This window comes from Neofelis nebulosa, chromosome 11 (assembly GCF_028018385.1).
Source record: "Neofelis nebulosa isolate mNeoNeb1 chromosome 11, mNeoNeb1.pri, whole genome shotgun sequence".
NCBI lineage: Eukaryota > Metazoa > Chordata > Mammalia > Carnivora > Felidae > Neofelis > Neofelis nebulosa.
In genome coordinates, this window is record NC_080792.1 from 48669517 (window position 1) to 48681868 (window position 12352).

A 12352-nucleotide genomic window follows, 5' to 3' on the forward strand; every position below is an offset into this window, starting at 1 on the left:
TGGGGCTCAAACTCATGAACCGTGAGATCATGACCTGAGCCAAAGTCAGATGCTTAACCAACTGAGCCACCCAGGTGCCCTAAGGTAAACTTTTAAAGTGTGGTGAGTTCTTGTTTGGTTAAAGCAAAGAGGTGAGGCCCATAGTGTTGTGAGCTTGTTCTGTTCAGCCAGAAACTCTGCAAGTCTGGGTTGTGGTCAGGGCACAGCAGCCTGGGGCCCCCAAAGCCATTTGTCCTGCTGTTGGGCTGTTCCAGGTGGGGTCCACCAGCACCTGATCATACCAATGATGTTTGAAGAGCAGGGGGGTCCTCTACCCTCTCCCTTCAGAGGCAGCGTTCAGACGACATTTTTATAAAAATTATGTGACTCGCTGCTTTGGGCCCTAGTTAACTTCTTCCAACTCAGAGACCAACTCTTTTTTCTGGTTTCCTCAGCCCCTTCCTAACTTGACTTTGTTTAGACCCAGAAATTCCCCAGTCTGTTCTGGGGTAAAATGAGGCCTCTATTGTGGGCAGTCAACATACCAGCCTTGGCAAATGTAAATGGAAGAGACAGGAGTCCCGGTGTGAGTTGGGCTGCAGCTGGGAGGTCAGAGGCCCTAGACTGGCCTCACTGGCCTCTCGGTTTCAGGGCCCGCTGGTGGGCCTGAAGGGAAGGACCCCTGGGAGAGGGTTATACTCGGAGGCTGTGACTTGGGTCCCTAGAGCACCTTTCCTTCTTTTAATGAAGTGTTTCTGCAGCAAGAAGCCAGTGGAGTTGCCAGATAAAATACAGAATGCCCAGTTAAATTTGAATTTCAGATAAGTAGTGATCCTTTTTTTAGTGTAGCTATGTCCCAGGCAATATTTGGAGCATACTTAAACATGATTCTTTATCTGAGATTCAGATTTATTTGGGTGTCTTATATTTTTACTGGTCAAATATGGCAGCCCCAGGAGCCAGTCCAGTGGCCTGAGAGTTGACATTCCTTTTTAAGGAGGCAAACTACATGTAGAAGATAATCTGCCACAGGTGAACATGTGTGTGATAGCACCAAACTGGGACACGTGTTTTAAAAATGAGCCAGGGTCACCTGGGTGGCTCAGTCGGTTAAGTGTACGACTTCTGTTCAGATCATGATCTCGAGGTCCTTGAGTTTGAGCCCTGCATTGGGCTCTGTGCTGACAGCTCAGAGCCTGGAGCCTTCTTCTGATTCTGTGTGTGTGTCTCTCTCTGCCCCTCCCCCACTCACACTCTGTCTCTCTCTCTCTCTCTCTCTCTCTCAAAAATAAATAAACATTAAAAAAATTTTTTTAAATGAGCCAGGAACTAGTTTTGAATATACTCATTTGGTATACTCGTTATACCATTTATTAACAGTTTTTAAATGTAGAAACTTAACCATAGATATAATTTATTAGTAGAAGATGACTATTTTGTGTATGTAAAACACTTCTACTATTTCACATGTTTTATCTTTTTTTTTCTTTTTTCTCATTCCTTAGTGACATTGACCAGCAGTACTTAAACTACATGTTCAGGTAAAATATAATTTACATTTTCAAAGAACAACTCACGTCTTTCTGGCGCTAATGGATTTTTATTTTCCAATATTTTGATTCTGAGCCGATGTGCCTACCAGAAAGGCAAGCTAAATAATTTGTGAGATGACTTAAAGTCGAGGAAACCAAATCGTAGTTCTGTCTGTAGACTAGGCAAGAGGGACCTCTGTCTGGTTCCATACTTCAGAAGGCCATGCTTCTCCCCATGGCTTATGGAGTCTGTAAGGCTAAGGGGACATTTCTTCCCAGGGCCCATACCCTCCTTTCTAGCCTGGGATCTAGAATTCCCTGCTCAATTGGTCCCGAGCTTGATTCCAAGGCCTCCTTGGGTCTGTCTTCCCAACTCTTTCCTAGACCCAAGAAGTGTCCAAAACCAGGCTGTTAGTGGGGGAGGAGGGTGTGCATGGAGGGTGGACTTGCAGGCTGATGTGTCCACACACAAGCGTGTGAGGCCTCAGTGTGCAGGAAGGAGCCTGGGGTGGAAAGAGAAGGGGGCTCACTGGGAGCCAGGAGCCAGAGGCTGGATCTGTCCATGCGACCACATTCTGATATGAAGCTCTAAGGACTCCAAGAATTCTGAGTTCTAATCCAGGCTTCCAGGTTGTTTTGAAGGTATATTTATTTATTAAGATAGAATGAAGTTTGAAGCTTGATTTATAATATTTAAATACAGTATATGGACTGTTGTTCATATACCATTGGCTAAAGCCAAGCAAAGAATAGGGCTCTGTCAGCTAAATAGAACAGCTGCCTAGTGTTTTTGGAGGTTAGTGGTCGCTGACTGGGACGTAGCTGAGAAGGAGCATGAGCTCTGCCATGGAGAGCCCAAGTTTGCACGAATGCAGCCATGCTTGGGAAGATGACCTGGGCCGTGGATGTGCCTTTCAGCATTTGGTCATGCTGATTTCTGCAGGAAGTTCATCTTAAAACGTTCAACATGAGCTGTACTCTCCATCTGCAGATAAAGCTCATAAATATCAGTTTATTAAAATGCCTTTTTTGAGAGGATCCACTCCAAGCATGGCTATAGGCCTCTTTTGTACTCTGCTGAAAACAATCATTAGTTCCACTCTGCCCAGACATACCAGCAGCCTTTTCAAGAGAGTCTTCTGAAAATGCAGAAGGCTCTTGATGTTTAAAATGTTTCCGTGACATCAGAATACGCTGGCAGTTCTTTTTCTCCCCAGAACTTATTATAGTCTGCTCGAGTGGCAAAGGAATAAGGGGATGGAAAAGTGAGCCTCTGTGACCCCTGACTCATTCTTCTGTCAGCCCAGCTCCTTCCCCTCCAGTAAGAACACTCATTGCCTGTGAGCCTGGTGCCAAAGGCTTCCTGGCTGGGCCTGCCCCGCACCCCACTGAAGAAGCCACGATTCTGTTTCCAAGGATTTCAGTACAAGTGATGAAGATATGTGAATCAGAACGAGGGCTGCCGTTCAGTTTCCTGTGGGCACTGGACACTGAGGCCATCAGCACCCAGAGAACTGGGATCCTTCAGATCCCTAAGGCAGCTGTGCTGGTCTGCCAGCCAGAAGCTCTGCCTGACAGAGCCAACAACTGGTTTGATCTCCCTTTTTTTTTTTTTAATTTTTTTTTTTTTTAATGTTTATTTATTTTTGAGACAGAGAGAGACAGAGCATGAATGGGGGAGGGGCAGAGAGAGAGGGAGACACAGAATCGGAAGCAGGCTCCAGGCTCTGAGCCATCAGCCCAGAGCCTGATGCGGGGCTCGAACTCACGAACCATGAGATCGTGACCTGAGCTGAAGTCAGACGCTCAACCGACTGAGCCACCCAGGCGCCCCTTGATCTCCCTTTTTAAAAAAAAAAAAAAAAAAAATTAAGCTTATTTATTTTGAGAGAGAAAGAGAGAGAGAGCAGAAGCAGGGGAGAGGCAGAGACAGAGAATCCCAAGCAGGTCCACACCACCAGTGTAGAGCCCAACACAGGGCTTGAACTCATGAACCACGAGATCATGACCTGAGCTGAAGTCGGACGCTTAACCGACTGAACCACCCAGGCGCTCTCCTGGAAAGTCTTTTTTAAGTAGACTCCATGTCCAACGTGAAACTTGAACTCATGACCCCGAGATTAAGAGTCACGTGCTCGACCGACTGAGCCAGCCAGGTGCCCCCTGGGAATTTAATTTACCCTCTACAAATTTAATTTTGTGGCAAAAGTAGATTCAGCTCACACCCAACAGCTATTTTTTTAGATTGCAGCCTATTTGTAATTCACAGTTTGCTTTGTTTAGCTTACAAATATTCTTGGAAGATTAGGTGAGTGTGATAATTCTTGGTGGCATAGATGACCTCATTGTGGGGCATAGATCCTCCGTCCGTCACAGGGTACGTTCAACCCTCTTGTCAAAATCTGAGGCATCTTGGGAGATTCTCACCCTCTCACTGACAAGTTGGAATTAGGCAGAATGAGACCATTCAGTGCAGATAATTTGCATTTAGGCTAATTTCACTCTTTCCAAGTAGAATGGGTGGAAATATACATTGTGATTTTTCAGTGCTGGGAAAGACTTCTTCACTGCTCTGCTGTTTCTTTTTCAGTGTGGTGCTCCTGGCAGTTGCATCTCATCCGACAGGTAAGTCGGACTGTTTTATGTGGCCCATTCAACCCAGTGCTCTGACACCACACCCTCCCCGCCCCCTTATTATCCCTAAGGGACGTTTTGTAGGAGAATGTGGTTTGCCTTCAGGATGGAAGCTCAGGGGTTAGGCACGGCCCACATACTTGAACCTGGTCTCAAGGACCCATTGTGGATTTATCGCCCATGAATTTATTCTTACCCTTTCTTCAATTTTGTTGTCTGTGTTTTCATCTGGTGTGGTCTCAGATGTACAGACAGGCTTATTATCTGCCGGATAAACTAGTGCTCACCTTCTCCACTTCTAAAGTTCCTTCTTCAAACATCCAGAATCGCTCTTCAATCCTAGTGCTAAAGGATTTGGTGAGAAAGTTCAAATTCACCCTACTTCTAATTGACCTCCTTTCATACCTTTTTATCGTATATTAGCCTGCAATATTCAAGATTCCTGATTAAGGAAGTCAAGTTTTAAAGCTTACCTTTACCTTGTTGCTGCCTTGGTTACTCTATAGTGGTTTTTCAGATTCAGGAATTGCCCACCATACTCTATTCCATTGTGGTTTTTTACCGTTTTGAAGTTGGTGCCAAAGATAAGGAAATAGTATCTGTGTGCAGTATGGCTGGAAATACATGTTTTCTTGGCCACGCTCCTTAAACTAATGTTTGTTGGCCATTTGCTGTGCATGAGACATTTCCCGAGCTCTCAGAGTCTCAGTTAAAATGAGAAAGGTGAACCGGGTTGTTTCTAAGGCCCTTTCTAGCTCCTATGGTGCCCAAAACAATGAAAGGTTTCTGTTGGTGCTTTTAGCTGCTTCAGACTCTTTGAATTAGTATCTTGAGGGAACTGTCGAGAGTGACTCAGTGTTTCTAGATTGTATGTGACCCATCCAAACCGTGCCTCATGGGGATAATTTGAATTACCTTTTTCTCAATGCATTAGTCTACACTTGCCCACACTGATGCGCATCTATTTTCTGCCTGTTCCCACAGTCTGGTGTTATCTCCAGACTCTGAGGTTTGCTGTGGAGTGCTCGCTGCACTCTCACGTGTTGAAAGCCTATCCTTTGTAAAATAAAAATCATATGGACCCCATGGTGTTGACCCTGAACAGTCTGCTCACCCATACTGCTGGTTGTCTGCCTTTACATGCGCTCTTGTCATTCTTTCGCACGGCCAGGAGGTTGCCACCCACCAGACATTGCAGAGCCCCCTAAAGAACCTCCCCTTTGAGATGTGTTTCGGTCAAAGCCTTTGGAAAGTTTGCTGGTTCTGCTTGGTTTGCATGCTTATTGCTCCCTGAGTGATTACTGGTGGATTTGGGCGAATGGTTCTCACCTCAAGAAATCCCTCAGCCTTTCAACCAAGAGGTGATGCTTGTTCGTTGTTACTCATGATTCTCAGAGCTGGAAGGAATCTTAGTGATTATCCTTGATGCCGTCATATTTTACAAATGAGGAAATTGAAGCCCAGAGCAGTTAAGTGATATGGCCAAGATGGTACAGGGGAGGTGAATAGCAGAGAGAGACTGGAGTTTAGGTCTCCTGACCCTTCTCTCAGGTTTTTCTTTTTAAATGCTTCTTTTTCAGTGATTCTACAGTTTATTATAAAGTCTCTGGAGTGAGTGAATACCTTCAGTGTTACTAAACTTCCTTGTGGAGCTTCTCTTGGTTTTGATGAGGTTTTTGGGGTGATAGTGGGGTTCATGGGGGGTCTGGAGCCCATGACCAAGAAAGAATTCTTGAAGACATCTTTGATGCAAAAAGGTGATTTTATTAAAGCATGGAGACAGGACCCGTGGGCAGAAAGAGCTGCCCAGGGACCATGAAGAGAGACTGGTTATATACTATGGAGTTGGGGGAGGTAAAGTCCTTGGGAAGTTTCTAGTGAGCTTTTCGTATGCTAAAGAAGACTCCCAGGATAGTGGAGGCCTAGCCATTGTCAAGCTAAGGTTGTTTTTCCCTCTAGCAAAGCATTAGCATTAAAACAGTAGGAAGTTCCTGGAAAAACGTTTTACTCTGCCAGCCTCAAGTGTTTGTCAAGGGGCTGCAGGTTATAAGGAAATTTAGTTCTATCTGCCATTTCCTTCTGCCTTTGATTCCCACATCACTGTGGAGGGGTAATGGAGACTTAGGTCCTGCAGGACTATGATCTCTATCAGTTAACCATTTGTTTTTTCCCTTTCCTTCATTCTTGGGCAGCCAAGGAGTGGGAGGAATATCACACATATCCCACCTGGGGGTTGGGGGGTGGGCAGGGCTGCGGCCTGTCAGCTTGCCTTATGCTCCCTCATCAGTTTGAGGGCCATTTTGTCTACCAGTTTCTGAGCACAGTGATGCTGGTAATAGTTTATACGGTTTGGCCAGCAATCCCACATTTCATCTTGAGTTATTGCTAAACTTTTTAGGTCAATGCAAGAATATCTTGGGCACTTACTTACTCTCTGGGAACACAAAGTGGTCAGTAGCCTATGGTTGCAGAATGGCCTAGGCAGAAGAGTAATTTAAAATAGGCCCCTCGGGGCACCTGGGTGGCTCAGTCTGGTTAAGCATCAGACGTTGGCTCAGGTCACGATCTCATGGTTTGTGAGTTCGAGCCTATGTCAGGCTCTGTGCTGACAGCTCAGAGCCTGGAGTGTGCTTTGGATTCTGTGTCTCCCTCTCTCTCTGCTCCTCCTCTGTTCATGCTCTCTTTCTCTCTGTCTCACACACAAAAAAATTAAACATTCAAAAAAAATTTTTTTTTAAATAGGCCCCAGATTTTTTTTTTTTTCTGAGGTGATGAAAGTGTTCTGGAATTTGCTGGTGGTGATGGTGTACAACTCTGTTAATATGCTAAAAACCACTGGATTGTACACTTTATTTTTTAAAATGTTTATTTATTTTTGAGAGAGAGAGAGACAGAGAGAGACAGCATGAGCAGGGGAGGAACAGAGAGAGAGGGAGACACAGAACTCGAAGCAGGCTCCAGGCGTGCTGCCAGCACAGAGCCCAACGTGGGGCTCGAACTCATGAACCATGAGATCATGACCTGAGCTGAAGTCAGACGCTCAACCAACTGAGCCACCCAGGAGCTCCTTTAGAAGGGTGAATTATATCTCAATTAAAAAAAAAATGTATAGGGCATCAAAAACAAAAGCAAATCGCTCTTATTTGAGAACCTGTTTAGAACTCAGTTATACCAGAAAAAGATATTTACAACAATGAATTTTCCTTCAGATTATATTCAAAAACAACAACAACTGAATGGACGTCAGATACTCACCCCCATTCCTTCTGCAGGTTTTGACTGCACGGTATGGTGAATGGCTGAGGATGAGTCTGTGGTGGGCAGCTCAGGGAGTTGTAACTCCCATGGGGCTCATCAGAGAGAGGCTCCGTACACTTCCCTGGAAGGACTCCTGCATGCAAGTTTGTGCGTTGTGGTTTTCAGGTAGTGGAGGTGATTATCTTTGCAGGGGCCAGGTAAAGAAAGTTGGGCTCCTGAGAAGGATTTTGCTGGCCTGTGAGACTGGCTGTGACCCTGGTGTCAACAGCTGAGGTGGCCTTGGCCTCCCTTGCTGCAGGTGGCTGAGGCTCCCAGTGAAGGGATGCCCCAGAGCTGTAGGGTTCAGGAATCCTTCTGGCCTCAGTAGCCATCATAGCAGGGCTCTGGCAAAGGCCCCGGTGAAGGTGTGTGTGTGGGGTTATATACAGACTGGTGGCAGCCTTCTGGAAGAAGCCCAAGATTTCCATCTGTACCAGCACCAAGTTCAGCTTTTAATCCATGAGCGTCCCAGGGAAACACTGTAAAACCACACCTACTTCTGTGTTATGACGGTACTCTGCGTGTGGTCACCATGATCCCGTTTGCTGCTTTCTTAGAACTTCTACAAATTGTGTGCCAAGGGGCCTTAAAGATGTGTGTGGCCGTTTCTCTTTTCACTTCTGGTCAGTGGAGTGCCATTGACTTGAAACCTTAGTATCAAAGGGCTGGCCCTTAAGTGCCTGCTTGAGTAAGCAAAACAATCCTGACTAGAGTAGGGAGGCTGCTTGTGAAAACCACATGAAAGTCACTGTCTAGGTTTTGATTCGCTTTAACTTTTCGAAACTCTCAGGGTTGCCACACACTGTTGTGGTCTAGCTGAACAGTGCCCTGCCCTTTGAAGTTGGGCAGTGCACAACATGAGCAGCTGTAAGCCGCAACTTGTTGCTTCGAAAAGCACTCAGGCACAGTTAAATGGTTATATTTGTTTGGTAGAGTGGATAACTCAAGCAGATAGGTATATTAAGGTAGAAATCTGGTATGAGAGATGATGGAAGCTCAGAATCTAGAAGAGAACCAGGGGATCAGTTTTTCTCAGCTTTATAAACCCAAGTCATTTACCCTAAACTCTTTGATGGGTCCTGGTGATGTTTTCTCATAGCAGTCTACAATTATTACAGAGTTTAAGCAAATAAAACACCTGAGGAAAATACCTCTCCTCCAGAGGTATTCGAGGACTGCTGTGATGGGGGATCTCCAATTCCTTCCAATTCGTTAGCTTTCTCATTGTACCCATGAGTAGTCTAGCCCATTTTTAAATGAGAACAACCCTTTATTCTTCCCCACTTGCTTATTTCACTTTCCATCTAGAATGTCCACTGCAGGGCTGGAGTGTCAGGAAGGGCATGTTCCTGATTCCCCGCACCTGCACCAGTTGAGACCCAGTTAAGTCTCAGGGCCCATGGGTACAGTGTTTTTATGAAGGATCTGTTAACAATTGCGGACATTTCTATTTTTATTTATTTTTTTAAAGTTTATTTATTTATTTTTGAGAGGGGGGAGGGAAGGAGAAAGGAAAAGAGAGGATCCCAAGGAGGTTGTGCACTGTCATCACAGAGTCTGATGGCGGGGCTTGAACTCACAAACCGTGAGATTATGACCTGAGCCAAAATCAAGAGTCGGATGTTTAATCGACTGAGCCACCCAGGAGCCCCACCAATTGCTGATATTTTTAAAGCATGGCTTTCTTCCCTTTCGTTTCCTTTCACCTCTTCTTTTTTTTTAACTTGTATCTTAATTATTTAGTAGTGCTTTTAAAACATTAAAAAATTGAGGTATAATTTACGTGTATGAAATGCACCTATCTTGTGTACGGCCTGGTCAATTTTGACAAATGTATACACCCGTGTAGCTTACTCCCATCAAGATATCGACCATTTCTGTCACTACGAAGTTTCCTCTTGCCCCTTCTTCATTACTCCCTTCTCACCTAGCACCAAAGCCACCATGATCTGATTTCTGTGTCCATAGATAAATTCTATTTATTCTAGAGCCTCATATAAATGGAAGCACCCCGGAAGTATTCCTTTGTGTCTGGCCCTTTCATTCAATGCAGTGTTCAGAGATTCATCTAGGTTCTTGTATGTATCACCAGTTTATTCCCTTTTATTGCTGAGTAGGGTGCTAGCGTATGAACATACCTAGCAAATAAACATACCTCCTTTTGTTTATCCATTCACCTGCTGATGCTTACTGGGGCTGTTTCCAGTTTTTGGCTGTTGCAAATAAAGCTTTCATGAACATCCTTTTTTTTTATATAATTTATTTTTTAATTTACATCCAAGTTAGTTAGCATATAGTGCAACAATGATTTCAGGAGTAGATTCCTTTATGCCCTTAACCCATTGAGCCCATCCCCCTCCCACAACCCCTCCAGTAACCCTCTGTTTGTTCTCTATATTTAAGAGCCTCTTGGGGCACCTGGTGGCTCAGTCAGTAAGTGTCTGTCTTCGGCTCAGGTCATTATCTCACGGTTCATGAGTTCGAGCCCTGTGTTGGGCTCTGTGCTGACAGCTCAGAGCCTGGAGCCTGCTTCGGATTCTGTGTCTCCCTCTCTCTCTGCTCCTCCCCCACTCACACTCTGTCTCTCTCTCAAAAATAAATAAACATTACAAAAAAAAATTAAAAAAAAAAGAGTCTCTTATGTTTTGTCCCCCTCCTTGTTTTTATATTCTTTTTGCTTCCCTTCCCTTATGTTCATCTGTTTTGTGTCTTAAAGTCCTCGGGGCGCCTGGGTGGCGCAGTCGGTTAAGCGTCCGACTTCAGCCAGGTCACGATCTCGCGGTCCGTGAGTTCAAGCCCCGCGTCGGGCTCTGGGCTGATGGCTCGGAGCCTGGAGCCTGTTTCCGATTCTGTGTCTCCCTCTCTCTCTGCCCCTCCCCCGTTCATGCTCTGTCTCTCTCTGTCCCAAAAATAAATAAAAAACGTTGAAAAAAATTAAAAAAAAAAAAAAAAGTCCTCATATGAGTGAAGTCATGTGATATTTGTCTTTCTCTGACTGACTAATTTTGCTTAGCATAATACCCTTTAGTTCCATCCACGTAGTTGCAAATGGCAAGATTTCATTCTTTTTGATTGCCAAGTAATACTCCAGTGTGTGTGTGTGTGTGTGTGTGTGTGTGTGTGTGTGTGTGTACCACATCTTCTTTATCCATTCATCCATCGATGGACATTTGGGCTCTTTCCATACTTTGGCTATTGTTGATAATGCTGCTATAAACATTGAGGTGCATGTGCCCCTTTGAAACAGCATACCTGTATCCCTTGGACAAATACCTAGTAGTGCAATTGCTGGATTGTAGGGTAGTTCTATTTTTAATTTTTTGAGGAACTCCATACAGTTTTCCAGAGTGGCTGCACCAGCTTGCATTCCCACCAGCAGTGCAAAAGAGATCCTCTTTCTCCGCATCCTCGCCAACATCTGTTGTTGCCTGAGTTGTTAATGTCAGCCATTTTGGCAGGTGTGAGGTGGTATCTCATTGTGGTTTTGGTTTGTATTTCCCTGATGATGAGTGATGTTGAACATTTTTTTCATGTGTCGGTTGGCCATCTGGATGTCTTCTTTGGAGAAGTGTCTATTCATGTCTTTTACCCATTTCTTCACTGGATTATTTGTTTCTTGGGTGTTGAGTTTGATAAGTTCTTTATAGATTTTGGATACTAACCCTTTATCTGATATGTCATTTGCTAATATCTTCTCCAATTCTGTCAGTTGCCTTTTAGTTTTGTTGATTGTTTCCTTCGCTGTGCAGAAGCTTTTTATTTTGGTGAAGTTCCAATAGTTCATTTTTGCTTTTGTTTCCCTTGCCTCTGGAGACAAGTTGAGTAAGAAGTTGCTGTGGCCAAGGTCAAAGAGGTTTTTGCCTGCTTTCTCCTTGAGGATTTTGATGGCTTCCTGTCTTACATTTAGGTCTTTCATCCATTTTGAGCTTATTTTTGTGTATGGTGTAAGAAAGTGGTCCAGGTTGATTTTTCTGCATGTCACTGTCCAGTTTTCCCAGCACCACTTTCTGAGGAGACTGTCTTGATTCCATTGGATATTCTTTCCTGCTTTGTCAAAGATTAGTTGGCCATACGTTTGTGCGTCCATTTCTGGGTTCTCTATTCTGTTCCATTGATCTGAGTGTTTTTGTGCCACTACCATACTGTCTTGATGATTTCAGCTTTGTAATACAGCTTTGACGTCCAGGATTGTGATGCCTCCAGCTTTGGTTTTCTTTTTCAAGATTGCTTTGGCTACTTGGGGTCTTTTCTGGTTCCATACAAATTTTAGTATTGTTTGTTCTAGCTCTGTGAAGAATACTGGTGCTATTTTGACAGGGATTGCATTGAATATGTAGGTTGCTTTGGGTAGTATTGACATTTTAACAATATTTATTCTTCCTATCCAAGAGCATGGAATATTTTTCCAGTTTTTTGTGTCTTCTTCAATTTCTTTCATAAGCTTTCTGTAGTTTTCAGTGTATAGATTTTTCACCTCCTTGGTTATGTTTATTCCTAGGTATTTATTGGTTTTTGGTGCTCATGAACATTCTTATACAGGACTTTTTGTCTCTTCTTGTCTTTTGGATAAATACTTAGAATTCTGTGTCTTAGAGTTGATGTAGTTTTAACTTTTTAAGAAAGTGCCAGTTTTCTAAAGTGTTTATACCATTTTACACCCCTACTCAGCAATGTCTGAGAGTTCCAGTTGCTCCACATCTTCACTAACATTTGGTGTTGTCAGCCTTATTTTAGCTAGTCTTTGTGGTCTCTTGCTAGTGCTTTTGTATGAGCTACCCTTCTCACTCATTCCCGAGTGACTAGAAAGATAAGCGGTTTTTTAGATGCATAGGATGGGGCTTTGGGACACACTTTTGGAGTACTCGGGACATGGTGGTAGGGATTGGGTAGGTCTCTTTAGTTCTGGCCCT

General features: G+C 44.1%; 1 protein-coding gene across 3 annotated transcripts in view; it reads left to right on the forward strand.

Moving 5' to 3' along the window:
* The window catches only part of TMEM241 (transmembrane protein 241), a 118938-nt gene that overhangs the window by 55711 nt on the left and 50875 nt on the right, over positions 1–12352 (forward strand). For all 3 annotated transcript variants that reach the window (XR_009251015.1, XM_058692516.1, XM_058692517.1), the window contains exons 10-11: positions 1485–1520; positions 4102–4136. Coding sequence is in view for 2 of the 3 variants with exons in the window: in XM_058692516.1 (XP_058548499.1) it covers positions 1485–1520; positions 4102–4136 (71 nt within the window). In the remaining variant the exon portion in view is untranslated. The remainder of the gene's footprint in view (positions 1–1484; positions 1521–4101; positions 4137–12352) is intronic.